Source organism: Lutjanus erythropterus, chromosome 5, assembly GCF_056507025.1.
Source record: "Lutjanus erythropterus isolate fLutEry1 chromosome 5, fLutEry1.hap2, whole genome shotgun sequence".
Classification (NCBI taxonomy): Eukaryota; Metazoa; Chordata; class Actinopteri; order Lutjaniformes; family Lutjanidae; genus Lutjanus; species Lutjanus erythropterus.
The window spans coordinates 18,137,944-18,154,149 of NC_139321.1; the positions used below are offsets into that span (position 1 = coordinate 18,137,944).

The window sequence follows — 16,206 nt, forward strand, 5'->3', positions numbered from 1 at the left end:
CACAATATTGGATTTTTACCAATATCTGATATGCCAATATGATGATATTTCCCCAACACATTTGGCTTGTAGATGCTGATATGTACACCTTTTTCCCCATTTAATTGTAGAGAAGGGTTTCATGTACTAGAATTAACATATTATTATGCCTTCTCATATCGTGATAAGATTTAACTTTATTGATCCAACAATATCAAGCTGCTGTGTAAAATTAATTTTGACAATAAGTAACAGCACAAAGGGAAATATATAAAATAAAATAAAAATCCAAAATAAATAGCTAAAAATATGATTATACAATAAAAGGGAATGTGCAGTGTACATATACTATTGTAATGCACAAATGCATATAAACAGTCACTTTATTTATATGTATGTATAATATGTCCATGGAGTACAAACTGTAAAAAATATATGGTGCAATTTGTCAGTGAAATACAGACATCTTATCTTAAGGCCAACTTGCAAATGCAGACATAAAATCCAATGTTTTTTTTAAAATGTTTACTGAATGAATACAAAAGAATAAGAAAACAAAAATTACTGCTGGCAGATGCTGCCTCTGTTGTGTATAACTAAGGTATTATCTTTCAGCCTATCATATCGGCAGATGCAATCATTTCGGGCCAGTATGAGATTTTATTTTGAAGCCTTTATCAGCTAATACAGATGATGTGTGGATATTATCACGCAGTCCTAATTTGCATAATTTCAACAATAATCTAATACAACCTGAGACATTAAAGGGATAGCCACGCTAAAAATCTTATGACATAATCTCTGATGGCAAATGATAAATTTAGATTGTCCCATGGTATATATAGTCATATCACCCAACACTTGTATATATAATTATGTAGGCCTCAACCAGATTGTGACAGGAAACCTCTCAAAATCAATGGGGCAGCTGCGAGCAGTTCAATAGCTTTGTATGATGCTCGTATTTGCTTTTTTAATTGTAATAAAAGTGGTGAAAACAAATTAAACAAAATGCTACACATGAATTTAACATATAAACATGAAGTTGGAGCATGATGCAGCACAAACATACAGACAAACCAAATTTCTGCCGGTTATATCAGTGGGTTAAATGAACCCTGTTATAGATCGTGTCCCACAGGGCTTGGTTCGATTGTCTCCTGTATGAGGACACGGGTCTTTCAGCTGGTTCAATGAGCGCCCAGCTGTTACATCAGGCGTGATGCAAAATCAAACCACCATCCTGGAATTCATACATTCCTGCTCACGAGCCGTGCTTCTGTTACTCTGCAGCCAGCCGCTGAGAGAGATAAACTTATTCATATAGGTAGACACAATCCAACAGCTGGATAACTGGCTGAATCACCTGGAGATTTATTTTCTGTGGAGCAAACAATTTAAAGACTGACCTCACCAGCTAGTTTAGAATATAATTTATTTTTCAGAATACCTCACCACATCCTATTTTTGTGTTGAGAAACGGCAGCAGGTCTGATGACCTCTGTAGATGACATCAGTGGACAAGTTGTAGTCTTATAGAGAAAACGTTTGTCAGAAGAAACTTCTATAGGCAGAGCAGAGGAAACAGCTGAGAACCAACACGGATCACCATCAGAACCCCTTGTACAGTCAACCCAATAAGGACGGCACCCACAGCCTACCACTGGGGAAGAGACAGGTGATGGAGAAGTTTTTCAAGCCTGTTCACAGCCCCTGTGGCCCGGACGAGATCAAGCCAAGGAAGCACCACCACCACCAGCATCATCATCATCACCATCACCAAGACCCTCAGGCACACAGGTAGGATGGGTCATTCCAAGGTTATTATAATTAAATAAAGCTAAACTAAAACTAAGTCTGAAAATTATTTTAGTTAACTGAAATAAAAATAAAATGTGACTTAAGAAAAAGAAACTAAATAAAAGTCACAAACATCGTAAAATTTGCCTTTTTAGAGACAAAGCTAAATGTGCAATTTTTAAGTCATATCTTAAGATTCTGACTGTAGTTTTAAGACATAATGCTTTATTACTTTACATGGCTTTGTTAAATACTCATTATATGATGTGTTATTTCTGAATTGTTCTGATCATAGATGTTGGTAGAGCAGTAAAATAGTTTCTAAATTAATAAAATAATTTTTTAATTAACTATTTGTGACAAATTATTGATTTTTAAAGTGAGTAGCTATGTAATAAGCTGGATAATGTACAGTGAGAGGGTCATTATTGTGAAATAAACCTTGACAGGGTGGTGCATGACCCCAATGCAAAGCACACTATTGCACTATATAATCTGTATGAACACGCTCAGCATCAAAATTAGCTCCCGCTGGCCTCTTGATGCCAGTGCTCCCATCATTAGCTCTGGCCTGATCGGGCAAGTAGATGCGGAGACGTGCTCATATTTCTGTGTTCTTGTGTTGTAGGTACACAATGTTTGATGACACTGACAGAAATACAGATGAGAGCCACGGGCGCCACCGTCACCATCATCATGGCCACTATCTCCATGACTGCCCTCGTCATGATGCCCACCATCGTCATCAAACACAACAATTTCACCACAGTGAAGAAGATGAAATACTTTACAACAGCGAAACACCTGTAACTCTGTCCAGGGCCTCTTCCTCGTCCCTCTCTTCGTCCTCCTCCTCCTCTTTTTCCTCCTGGTACACAGAGACAAGTGCGAATGATCCCTTCTCCATTCGTCATGCTGAGCAACCACAGCATTCCCTGTCATGCTCCAACATCGCAGATGTGCGCAGAGGTTTCAGGGACGACGACAGCAGCGAGCCCATTGTCTTCGCCACCGTCAAACATGGAAAAAATGGCAGTGTTTGTAGTGAGCTGCATGATAGCTCACAAAAGAGGGGGAAGCGTGGTTTTTCCTCTCTTGACCGAGGTCACAGCAGAAGTGATGAAGGCCCTCTGCAGGGTAATGACAGTGATCTGGAAGGGGGACAATCCAGGGTGCCGCACATGAACTATGGACCTCTGTATAAGACAGCTAGTTTGAACCGAAGCCTGGCTTTCAGTGAGGAGGACATTGTGTTAGGGGTCTCCAGGGGCCCCAAGAGAGCTGTGTCCTCCAGCCAGCTACCCAGCAAAGGTATCCTCAAAAACAAGGAGCCTCATACTGACATCCGCAAGGCCAAGTCGATGGAGGTGCTGTCCCCAAGAGTGTCCAAAGGACAAGATCCCAATGGACAGAAGGGGAAAGGGATCACTCAAGTTGAGATTGAGCAAGCCAGGGCGAATTTTGTACAGGGGAAGTTGCAATTCTCAGCCTTTCTAGATGAGATTACAAAACAGGTTATAAGTCCGTCGGATCTCACCATCTTGGGTGTGAGCAATAATAAAGCAACTGGGAAGGCAGCTGGCCCAGTCAAGCCTCAGCTCCCACCCAAGAAGCACAGGGAGAGTGCAGGGGAGGAGAGGGAGCAGCATCCGAAACAGCACGGCAGGCAGGAGAAAGCAGCTCGCAGCAGCTCCCGGAAACACTCGGACTGCTCCAACCCTGACAAACTGACCTCATATGCAGCCAAGAACCACCACGGTAGTCCCCCACCCCATCAATACCCCCATAACACTCACCACCATGGAGGGACTCGTAAAGACAGGAGGCCGTCGCCCACTGTGGGCTCCATGTCAGGGGACAGATATGGTAGAAGCGGCCCTCACCTCACAGACGGCACCAGCACCAGCCCTGAACCCAGCCAGCCCAAACAACGCCACCACCGCAAGCAGCAGCCTGCCGTGTCCTACAGTCAGCAAGCCCAGCACTTCCCTCAGCACCAGCCTCAACAGGTGGTGCACCCCAGCCCTGCTGGAGGGCCAGGCTTTGGATCTGAATCTTCATCCACCAAATCAGATTCGTCCAGGGCCAGAGACACAGCCTCCACAGCGACCAGTCACAGCTCAGAGCAGAGCGGGCGACACCATTCACAGCATGTGGGGCACTCCAAACTACACAGGGTGAGTTCAATATAATAAATAAATGTAATGTTTCTAAGTTTAAATTTTAAAGACTGAAATGGCCTTATAATATTTACAATTCAATTTTTAAATAAATAATTACTAATCAATAAAACAAAACCATGGGATTTAAATTAGATGCTATTCTTCTGACCTAGTTTAACGGGGGCTGCACTGTATTAGGTGGCCTGTCAGATTAACATCAGAACACATCTTATATCTTGTCATGGGTAAGATTAGTCTTGTGTGTTGATCAAAGTTTGGGTGGGCCACAGAAAGTTTTCAGATTTTAACTTGGGCCATCGCATTCTTAGGTTTGGCTGTTCTAGACTACTCCTACTCTAATATAACATATAGTATCTTTTGATATTTTTTGTAAAATGGACACAGATAATTAGATCTTTTTCAGTCTTTGGTTTTAAAAAACATAGGTGCTGAAGTGGTGATGTGCCAGACTTCTGAAGCTGTACAGCTAAAATAGTGCGAACTGGCATATGATATATGCAGCAGCCATCTTTGTAGTGTATGTTTGAGTCAGGTATTTATATGATATTTTTTTATGAATTTTTCTAGTTCAAAATAAATCACAACAACAACAAAAAAACCCCACCCATAATGAACAGTGCTGGGAAGGTTACAGTTTACTAGTTACCCTGTTTAAAAGGTAATGAATAATGTAACTATTTTAATTGATTCATCAAAGTAATTAGCTTATTATATTGGATTACCTTTTGATTGCTTTTCAAACAAATGTCTACAGCAGTGTGCATTGATTTGATTGGCAGACAAGATGAGGTGCAAATTCAATTAAGATTCAATTGATCGGAACACATCTTTTATCTCATCATTGGTATGATTAGTCTGATATGTTGATCAGAGTTGTGATTGAAGTTTTGGGCAGGTCGCAGAAAATTTTTGGATTTTAAAAGTGGGCCATAGCATTCTTAAATTTGGGAATGGCTGTTTTATGGCTTTCATTCTCTGTGTTTCTATTTGTTCACGTATTACAAAAGCTGAGCTGAGCGAGGCTCTACAACAATGAAAGCAATCATATCACATCCATACAGGGTTAGTAGAATACAGCTGCTAAAAGATAAATAATATTCTTTTAATGCACTTGTATTGGATCAGCACAGCAGCAATATTGTAGGAATGATTACTGTTGATTTACTAAATATTAAGACTTTTGTTTATATATGAAGATAAGGATTTTTGATAAATATCATCAGTAATGTGGATATAATGACTAAGTGGGTAGAAACAAATAACAGAACAGCTAAGTTCAGAAAATGACATCACTTTACTGTAATGGAGCCTTTAAAATCAGGAAAAGACATCACTGCTCTGCCATATCATAATATAAAAATGTCTAAAGTCTAAGTTGATATCTATTTTCTGTATCACAGTATTGATATAATATCGATATATTGCCAAGCTCTGTGTTCTGTGGCATTATTTCTCTGTATCTGTTCATTTGTTTGTTCACTCACAGAGTTTAACCTGAGGCAGGCTGTACAACAACTACAGCAATAATTTCACATCCATACAATGTTACTAGTATACGGCTGTTAAATAATAATAATAATAATAATAATAATAATAATAATAATAATAATAATAATAATAATAATAATGCTAAATATAATGTATACATAGATTTTTTAACACCACTGGTATCATATCAGTTGGTATCAGAATCAGAATCAGGAAGAAAAAATGGTATTGGAACATCTCTAATTTTTAATAGCATATAATAATAATAGGAGACAGAAAAGACAGGAATGAATGGAAATTTCAGGTCTCAGATGATGAATCTGATAAATCACATGAAAGAAAACATGTTCTGGTTGATAACATGATTAAAATGTTTTAACCACATTATGCATTTGTGATTATTATAATATTTTGTTGTCATAGGCAGAACTGGGTGGTTTTGACTGGGGTCCCCCAGGACCCCAATATATTGGTATTCTTTTTTAACAAGCATTGATTGAAACAGAAACAATAAGATCAAGTAACTAAAACTGATTGACAAAGTCATGAAAAATTGGAATTATAAAATAAAGCACCTTTGAGATATGACAAAAAGTATACCTCTGGGTTCCAGTTGGTAAGATTAGCTTTTACTTTTCACTTTTGATTCTGTACTGTCATATTGGTAAAATATAAATACTAAGTGATATAAGTAATGTAGTAAGTTATAAGTTATCCCTTAGTAATGTATCTTACATGACTAATAGAATTTATTGATATTTGTTCATATGATGTGTTGTCATTTTAAAATGTGAGCATGCATGTGAGCCATTTGTGAGAAGATGTGAACCAAACTGTGCTTTAATACAGAATACAGGCCACCATAATGTCTATATTCTGTGTAAAATGTATTTGGTTGGTATCATGAGTCAGATTCCTGAAAGAGAAATCTGATGCACAAGATTAATCATGAGCCTAAGTTTAAAATCATCTGTAAGCTACTGAAGGTAAAGCACTGCACTGATATCTGATATCTGTGTGTGTGTGTGCTGTGCTTATTGAATTGAGTGCTGCTGCTCTTGCAGAGGCAGTGTAGCTGAGTCACAGGCTGTGTGGGATGTGCTGAACACTATGCATTGCATGCTGAGTCATTCTTCAGCACTGCAGCAGACGACAGTCCTGTGCTTTAGAAAGAAACTCCCTTTAAGCTACCTGATTTATCCATTTAATGCTATAACTGTTTGCTTTAAGGCAAGGCGATAATTAAAATATCACTAATTTTTGACCAAATACCTTAAATTCAGTAGTGCAGCAGTACTGTAGGGATGACTAGTGTTGCTTTAACTAAATATAAACAGAATGAGATTTTGGATTATTTGTCAAAAAGACATTCTACAGTCTGTTATTTCTGTATGGCAGACCATCACTATGAAGTATTTCATTGCTGTGAAGCACAGACTGTTGCTATGGATACAGTCCTGATCATAGACTCTGGAGGAGCAATAAAATAATTTTTAAATTAATATCTTGTGCTTTGTGACCTGCTATTCCTTTTATGTCTGGGTATCTGTTCAACAAACAGAAGAATTTTTCATCTCTTGCTCTCTTTTTTAAATTTTTATTTATAACCAAACTAAGTTTTATAAACTGAACCCGCTCACCACCATCCTTTTAAGTGCAGGACATTGAACAATAAGAAACTTTTATGAATAGAAAGATTCTGTTTTGCAGTAAAGATATAAAAAATATCCTTCAGTTGAAGGGAATAATCTTAAAAGACACAATGCTGTGTGACAATGATATATCTTGATGTGTTCACAGTACTAGAATATTATAATTTCTAATTACATGGCTACCTACTGAAAACAATCAATAATTTGGCACAAAATCTTATTTTAATAGGTTTTTATTGCTCTTCCAGTGATGATGATCAGAACTGTGTCCAAAGCAACGGTCTGTTTCATAGCAACAGTCTATTATACAGAAATAACAGACATTAGAATGCTTTGACTGACCAATCAGAATTGAGAATTTCACAAAGCCATGGGGTAAATGATAATAATATCATAATAAAATGAATGAATCAGATAAAGGTAAAAAGCAGTACTCTTCAACATTACTGTGTTACATTCTGGAAGTGATTTCTTCCAGAATAATAACAAGTAGTAGAAATATCTGTTTCCCATTTCCACATGTGCTTTCCTGAAGAACGGATTCAAATTTACATGCCAAATAATGAAGTAGGTACAAGCAAATAACAGAACAACTCAAACAGTGTGGTATTCAGATAATTACATCACTTTACATACTTTACATATCATGATATTGATTTGATGCCCAGCTCTAATCAGCCCTGAGCTACTGTATGCTCTGTGAATTGACTGTGTAGGCAGAGAAAATAACAAAAGACATCACACATGCACTGAGACAAATCTCTCCACCAGCTCAAAGTAGCAGCCAGCACCAAATAAAATGAGAGAGTGAGCTGGTTGGTTAGTATCACGTTGCTGTTATGCAACAATCTGCTCTGGCTTAGACTCTCATGTACTCATAAAGGCATATAATATTACATAACATGGCCTTTTTCCATGTGATCACTTTGTAGGATTTGGTTGCACTGAGTGTTTCTTATCAAATAAAAGTTCAGTGAATTCACAAACACACACCTATGAAATCACACACACACACACATACATGCACAGGGGAAAGTCCCGGATACGGTTTAGATTCGCAGCAGTAATCGATTAATCCATTTCCTGCTGCATTTCTGCCATAGCTCAATAGTTATTCAAACTGTCATGTCCTCAGTAATGGACTAATGTGCCATCCTGGCTGTGCTTTGCCTTTTATATATTGCTTGCAGGGCCAGGTTCCAACTCCTGTAACCCTGTATAGTGATAAGTGCACACATTAAAAAAAAAAAAAAAAAGAATGTGATGACCTTACTCTTTTTTTCTTTCGTTCTTTATGTCTGGGTTGCACTAACAAGGATTCATTTTGAAATCTGAATAAATCATGGCTTAACTATAAAGTATACCTCACCAAACCTTTAAACTAGCTTAAAATTAAGCAAGGTTAAATTGAAACCTCTCTCAAAACCTCAGTTTTTACTCTAAACCTAGATTAAATTTAATTCTATTGGACTAAAACTTTTAACTCTAACTCCAAGCAACTTTTCAGCTAATTAGCAAACAGTGTGATGTTTTATCAACATTTATTTGCTTACTAGCAAACATTTTTTTCTTTTAAGTAGCTACCAAGCAATACAAAGTGTTTTTTGTGTTTTTTAGCCAGTTGTCAAATAATGTAATGTTTTGTCTTTGCTTCTTAGCTAACTAGCAAACAATTTAACATTTTGTTAACATTTTAGCTAACTAAACAATATAACATTTTGTTAACTTCTTTGATAGCCAACAAACAATATAATATTTTGTTAACTTTTTAGCTAACCAGCGAAGAAGTGTAAAACGTTTTGTTAAGGCACCTAAATGTATTGTAATGTATTTTGGTTTACATGAATGAACTTGGATTTAATAAACAGATTATTTTTTAATCATGCAACAGCTTCATTTTAAATCAGGATTTACATATCTTAAACCTAGTTTTGCTAAATTCTGAGCTCATGTCAAATTTGTTGGTGCAACCCAGTGTATATATCTATGCTTTTCCACTTACAGCACCAAGTCTGGAAATTAGCCCTGAACTGCTAATGTTGCTGCAGATTTACAGACTGGAATCAGCAAGTTTAAATGGCTTTGTTCGAAAGTTCCCGTTCGCATGCTTACAGTGAATATCTGCAGTGCATGTTGTGTTTGAACAGTGATGTGTTTGTCATTGTTTTGGCTGTACTCCAGCACACTGGAATTCAAATGAAACAATGACTGTGAGGATGAAGTTCTGACGTTCAGCAGAGAGCGTTGGCATTCACACTGGGTGACGAGCGAAGAAGTTATTTTAGAAATTAAATTCATGACAGGTTTTATGCAGGTCATGGGAGGTTGATGTACACACCCTGAAATTAAAGCTGAATGTCACTGTTTCAATTTCAATTCAATGTGCTGCCAAAACAGGACTGTCCAAATTCTTATGGCTCACACTGCATGTTTGTAGATTCATTCATTTCAATTATCATTAAAAAAAATTTCATTTGTTTATTTACTTACAAAAGTATTTATAGTTCAACAATTGATATTTCAATTTACTGATTGCGTTCTAATCTAACGATCTATAACTTTAAATTTATATATCTTCCTCCGACCAATCAAGTATGTGTCATTAATGATGGACACAGGCTCTCCCAGGCTAGGCCTATTACATTTTTTGTGTTTTTTGCATTTAATAGGCATTTTTATATTATTTGTTGTACATTGTTTAGAATAACTACCATCTGCAAATTGACAACCTCTGTCCTAAATGACCCATCAGCGTCTGCATCTTGTCAGTATTATTCACTTTTCACTTATTTTTCTTTTATTCTCTTTTTAGGACACACCGTGTGATGTCGAACAACTACAGTAAGTGTGTGTATAATCATACTTTCTGTCTTCTCAGGTCACATTTTGAGTCAAGCTTTTCTCTCTGCCTCGTTCTGTTCTCTGTCTATCTGTTGTGGTGGGTCACTGGTTATTGATCCCACTAATGGGCGTCCTCTCTGCATCCACTTCTGTTGTAACAGGAAGAGGTGTAGTTATGGATCTCATTTATGTAACCATCATGTTGTTAGTAATAAGTAGCCTATATCACTGGTCATGTAATTTCTGCTGTCTGTGTAATTTGCTACCGTATGTGATGCTTTGTTTATTTGTTATTTTTTTATTATTAGGCAAGTACTATGGAGGCAGCTGTATGTGTGCAGCATTTGAGTCTGAGACAATAATCAAGTATCGTGTCACCATACCATACTGTATCGTACGGTACCGCCATACCGTACTGTATCATATCATATTGGTGTACTGTATCATATTGTATTGTACTGTACCGTATTGTATAGAATGAATTTTGCTGGTTAGAAATAAATTAATACAACAAAAAACCTCTGATAATGAACAGTGTTAGGAAGGTTACCCTTGAAACAGAGAAGGTAACAGTTTACTGCTCACTCTGTTAAAATGTAATAAGTAATGTAACTATTTAATTAATTCATCAAACTAATTAACTTACAACATTTGATTACTTTTTGATTAATTTTCCATCAAATGTTCAGAGCAATGCACTTTGATTTGTTTGGCAGACAAGAGCCAGTTTCAAACAAGAGAACCAATCAAAAACATTGATCAAAATTTGAGCACATAATGCACAATGAATGGAACCTGTCCAGTCATAGAGATTCCTTGTGAGGCATCATGTCTTTGATGTTGTTTCACTCAAATTTGTCTTCGTGGCTTTGCTGGCCCTCATTGTCCAGAAATATGCCCAAAGAAGTCATTCCTGCATGGTGAAAAGATGCAGAGCAACAGAATTAATGTTATATTCTACACATATAAGCTTTTTACTGAAAAGAATATATTTGGGTGTAACCCCTTTGTAATCACCAACCTTTTGATTATTAACTGTTATTTAATTACTTTTTTTTTCTCAGTAACTGTACCAGATTACAGTTACATTCATTTTGTAATTTAATTACGTTTCCTAATACTGATAATGAACAGATTCATAGAATGGAGGCATATGAAGGAACGCCTCATCCTGAATTGATCTTTGGGTAATTACTGCCATCATACTCTGTAAATTCTAGACCTTGATCACCTGCCTAATGTATAGGTAATGGTATTGGCCTGGTTCCAAGAGGGCAACACGTCAGGGATAATGCACAGTGAGCAGGTCATTAGTGCAACAACAGGGACTTCAATCACCATGAAGGGGTTTATTTTGCAATAATGACCCACTCACTGTACGTTATCATGGTTATTACATTGCTACTTACTAAAAAAAACCCAATATTTTCACACAAAATATTAATTCAAGAATTAGTGATAAAGTGATTTTAGTGCTGCTCTAGAATCTATGACCAGAACTGCATCCATAGCAACAGTCTGTTCTTCATAGCAACGGTCTGTTCTTCATAGCAACGGTCTGTTCTTCATAGCAACGGTTTGCTTTAGAATGCTGTGATTGACCAATCTCAAACTGAGTATTTTGTAGATCTGTGTAATAATTCTACATAATCTCTAGCATAAGCATATACTGTTACAAAACTCCATCTCCCATCATTCCTCTGTGCTCAGGGCTCTGCAGGAGGAGAACGCCGATCTCCACCAGAACTTGTTGCAGACTGTGGTTTGCATCGAGAGCCTCGAGGCGGAGTTGCAGAGGACCAGAGACGAGCTGAGTCATGTCAAGGAGAAATATAAAAGGTTCATGATCATAAACAGAACAGAAAATGTTAACATTACACCCTATAAAAATCTTTTAAATCGATTAAAATGCCTTTATTGTCATGGCATTGATCACATTGGACTTTAAAACAAACAAACTCTGATCCGTTCCAGCTTCAAGCCTTCAAGGGAGGTTGTTTGTTTTAAGTTCCAACATAACCATGCTTCTTTTTTGTGTACACAGGTGTAACTATAAAAGAGCAGCTTGAACAAACTAATGTTTACTCCAGGAAGTGCTCACGGCACAAATACACACAGAGGAAAATCTCTCTTTCACGTGTAGTATGGTGATGCAGTACATAAAGGACAACATGCACACATATTGACTCCAGAGGCAACTGCAATCAATAACAATTCATCAAATCAACCTATAGCTTTACATAAGAGTTTTATAGATTAATTGATCCATGGAACGTACTGCATTTCTGTGGGTGTTTTGGTTCTGCAGTGGCCTATTTTCACTGACCAACAGAGACTCGAGTCATCTGTCCTGTCCCTTCACACTCACCAGCGAGAGTCTAGTTGTGACCTGAACCCGGCCAGGCCTGGATTTATCACAAAACAACAGCTGCAGCCCACCAGGCACATACCACACCTTCTTCAGCAGACTGGAGCAACTGGAGTGAATGGTTGCTTCACACCGGGCTCCAGTTTGGTGTCAGTTGTTACATATTCATTCAGAGAGTTTGTTGCTGCCACTTGGCCTGACAAACAACTGTACTTTAATTCTAGATAAAAAGATAATGATAGAGTGGCATGTGAAGAAATAATATTAGTAGTCATGGGAGTTTTATGGTTCATTCTTCTTTCTTCTGTGTTTTTCTGTCTCTTGTAGCCTTCTGGAGACACACACTGGGACCAAGCAGGCCAATAACATACTGGGGGAACACCTGCATATAGCGGTGAGAGAACATGCACAGAGATAAGATTGGGAAAGCTGCAGGCAGAATGATAAAAGAGAGGTCAGCTTGTCTCGCTGCATTCACAAACCATGAGCTACAGTCATGCTAATATCACCCTGTTGTGTGTCTTTGTTTGTGTGTGTGTGTGTGTGCAGTCAGAGAGCCTGAACAGTGAGAGGAAGTACCTATTGAACCGTGTGTCCCAGCTGAGCTTAGAGTTGGAGGACGCCCACAGGACCATGGCAGCCCTGGAGAACATTAACGTGAGCACACTGCCATCTATTGGACATTCACACACACTCGCACATACAGAAAACATCTTACTGGATACACCACTGGCAGGGATGGAAGCATAAAGTTGATTTAATATGGGCATATAATTAATAATTAATAATATTTATAATATATTATAACATCATCATACTGTACTTTTCCTCTCTCTCTCTCTTTTATGTTTAATCATTTATTTAACTAACTTTTATGTAAGTTTTATGTACTGATCCCCAGTACCAACGATCCTTTAACTGGGACATTGAGCAATTAAAAAAAAAAAAAAGAAAGATATAAAAGATATATTTTTTAAATCCCTCAGTTAAAGGGAATCATTTTAAATGATAATGATGTTGCCTTCATGTTAATTGTCGTATTAATCTGACTGTAGCTCAGAGTATTCAAATATTATACATATATATCAATATTATAACATATTATAATAAAATTATTAAAATTAAGTACTTCACACTTATGATGAAAGAATAAAAAGAGTACTCTTAATGTTACTGTGTTACATTTTGGAAATATTTTTTTCCTGAATAGTAACAAGCAACTTTGAGTAGAAGAAATGTTTCCACTGCGTTGTTTGTGCTCTACTGAATAACGTAAATGGATCCGGGTGCATCTCTAATTTCTACAGTAGCCCAGAGTGGACAAATGAAATGCTGACTTTAGAGTTTAGCAGCTGCCGTAGTCGTCCTGTATGTGTAAAAGGGGAGGGAAGTGTTTGCAACCTGCAAGCTCAATGCTAGAAACTATTGAAGTACAATACTTCAATAAATCTACTTGCTGTTAACAACAGAGCATGACTTGTGATTAACCTGCAAAATGTTGCTGAGAAGAGAGAAGAAAAAAAGGAGTGAAGCAGGGCGGGTGTGTTTCTTCTTCTTTTGTCTGGATTAAATTCAGAGTTAATGTTCCTGTTTGGTGTCTCATCTTCAGGTGCCGTGCTTGATAAAAGAGTTATTGGAGAAACACTTTGATTCACCTGAGGCTATCCAGAAATTTCTGATGACACCAGCTCCCAACAGCCATTCTGCCTCCTCTCCACAAGCAGACGGCCAATCCCACGCTCCTAAAATGGAGGAAACAGCACGTGATTGGTTGGGGAAATCAGAGGCAGGTCCGCAGAGGGTCACGGCCTTCATACCATTTAAACAGGGGGCGCCGACAGCCGGAATTGAAGGCAGTCTCTCAGGCCAGCACGAGTCCAGCCGCAGCCCGCCTTTCTCTGCAGCTGACATCAGCACTGCCATCTGTAAGAAAATGGCTGCCAGTTATGCTGCCAGACCACAACCCCTTTATCCCCAAAGTCCACAGCAGCCCCAGCTGGGCACCAACCACGCTGACACCCCTCCAAACCACCAGCAGGCCAATGTGGGTGGTGACAGCTGGGGCGAGAAGGCTGGCATAAAGGTAACGCTTGTGGAACAGGACGTAGTGGATGTGACGTCCGTGTCAGCCCAGCAGATCCTGGATGAGTTCATGCAGCAGCTGCAGCCTCATAAGGAAGCGAGTGGAGGGAAGGAGCAGCAGGAGTGGGTGGGTGGGGCAGAACATACAGGCAAAGTGACAGACTGAAAATGTCATCCGAAAATAGAGCTGGATGAAATGCGTATTTCCATTTCTCTGCTTTGAAATGTGTATTTATTCATTTCTGTCAATGCAAACATTGAGTCCACACAATACAAGTCAGTTTTTTTGCTTGTATATAATGTACATTTAGGGGCTTAAAGGATTTTATAAACCCAAATCCATAGAGGAAAAAGAAGACAATGATTTGATGAAGTGGAAATGTAGGAAGTGGGCGTTCAGCATTTTCACATGAACACAGAAGAGCTGTATTTGGAAGGCAAATTACACAAAAAAACACTTTAAACCTCAGATGCAAAGATAGAGGGTCACTTTCTTCACTGTCAAAACATCCTGCAACATGACCAGCCTCAGTTGGGGCATCTGTGAAACTAGGAGTAAAACAATTGATTGTTTAAACTAAAGACAGCTGGACTCAACGGTGATCCTTACAACTTACCAAAGACACAGCGGTTCATGGACACCGACTTGTAGACAGGAATCAGATTTCCTGATATTTATATTTACCTAATTTTGTCACCGGGGAAATAGACAAAGCAAAGAAGGCATGCAACAGTGGTCGCGAGGTCAGGACGTTACTTCAAGGTGGGATTTGTTGATGAAATTAAATTCATTTTATGACACTGGGGTGACATATTCTCATGTAGCAGCGTTGAGCATGCCTAATGTGCAATTATTGCACAGAATACAAAGGGAAGATCCTAAATATTTAATTCATAAGTAACATTTGTCAATACAGTATATAACTTATGTATGATTTTACCCAAAATTCCAACAAACCCAACACAAAATGGCAACTGCAAATCCATGTTTCAGTGCCTGGATTCCAGTTGCTCCTGGGAACCACAGCGATCCTTTGCTTTAGCTCTTGGCAGTCTGTAAAAAGATTCTCCGATGTTTTTGTTGAATCTATTTGTACAGTTAATCACACAACAGCTCTTTTGCACGTTAGATGTGTTTTGTGTTTTTGTGGTTTTTCAAAAACCAGCCACTCAGTGGGTGTAACCACAGAAACTCTGCTTACTCTGACATCACATTCATACCCTCTATAGCAAAAATCCATGGTACAGTCATACCAAGAAAAGTAGGATCGTCTATAACATTTATCGTGATTTTAAAAAAGAAAGAAAGGAAAATAAAACAAGTAGCCAGCCATAATCGAAGCATCAATGTATCCCACAATGCATTGTGAAAGTTAGTGTACCAATGATGGTCACTAAACAAGCACTATACATAATGCATTATGCTAAAAGAAAAACTACAATTATGTAATTAACGGTACAGAGAGTAGTGTCCATGTTTTTTCTTCATTCTATAGTGAGTCTTTCAGTTTCTGATCAATAAGGAAGCTGTGAAATGGTAACGATTAGTCAGATTCTCCATGTTTATACGACTTGAAACCAGAAACACCCGCAGTCTAACATTTGAGCTTCCCGCCCTGAGTGTGACGTCAGAGGAAAATAGCCATCGTGTGAATATGGTGAAGTACAATAATAGAAAAGATTGACAAAATGATTGCAAATAATATTTGCTATACTTTATAAATGTATTTCCATTTAATCGATTGTTTACTAATGTGTCATGTCTATTCTGTTTCCCTGTTACCCTGCAATTTCCTCCCAAACTGAACAGAGC

The 16,206-nt window shown here is 38.0% G+C and overlaps 1 protein-coding gene across 1 annotated transcript; it reads left to right on the top strand.

The window, feature by feature from the left end:
- Positions 1 to 706: 706 nt before the first annotated feature.
- On the top strand, positions 707 to 14,874 carry LOC146326672 (uncharacterized). The gene is made up of 7 exons (XM_084718988.1): positions 707 to 1,779; positions 2,408 to 3,956; positions 9,915 to 9,943; positions 11,654 to 11,782; positions 12,639 to 12,705; positions 12,861 to 12,968; positions 13,921 to 14,874. The coding sequence occupies exons 1-7, from the start codon at positions 1,661 to 1,663 to the stop codon at positions 14,557 to 14,559; spliced, it is 2,640 nt and encodes an 879-aa protein (XP_084575114.1). The 5' UTR covers positions 707 to 1,660; the 3' UTR covers positions 14,560 to 14,874.
- Positions 14,875 to 16,206: the final 1,332 nt, after the last annotated feature.

Excerpts from the sequence above, each read along its gene's own strand:
- LOC146326672 (XM_084718988.1), top strand. The coding sequence starts at position 1,661 with ATGGAGAAGTTTTTCAAGCCTGTTCACAGCCCCTGTGGCCCGGACGAG. Across the intron at positions 1,780-2,407 it reads CAAGACCCTCAGGCACACAG|GTACACAATGTTTGATGACA; the intron begins GTAGGATGGGTC and ends CTTGTGTTGTAG. Across the intron at positions 12,706-12,860 it reads GGGAACACCTGCATATAGCG|TCAGAGAGCCTGAACAGTGA; the intron begins GTGAGAGAACAT and ends GTGTGTGTGCAG.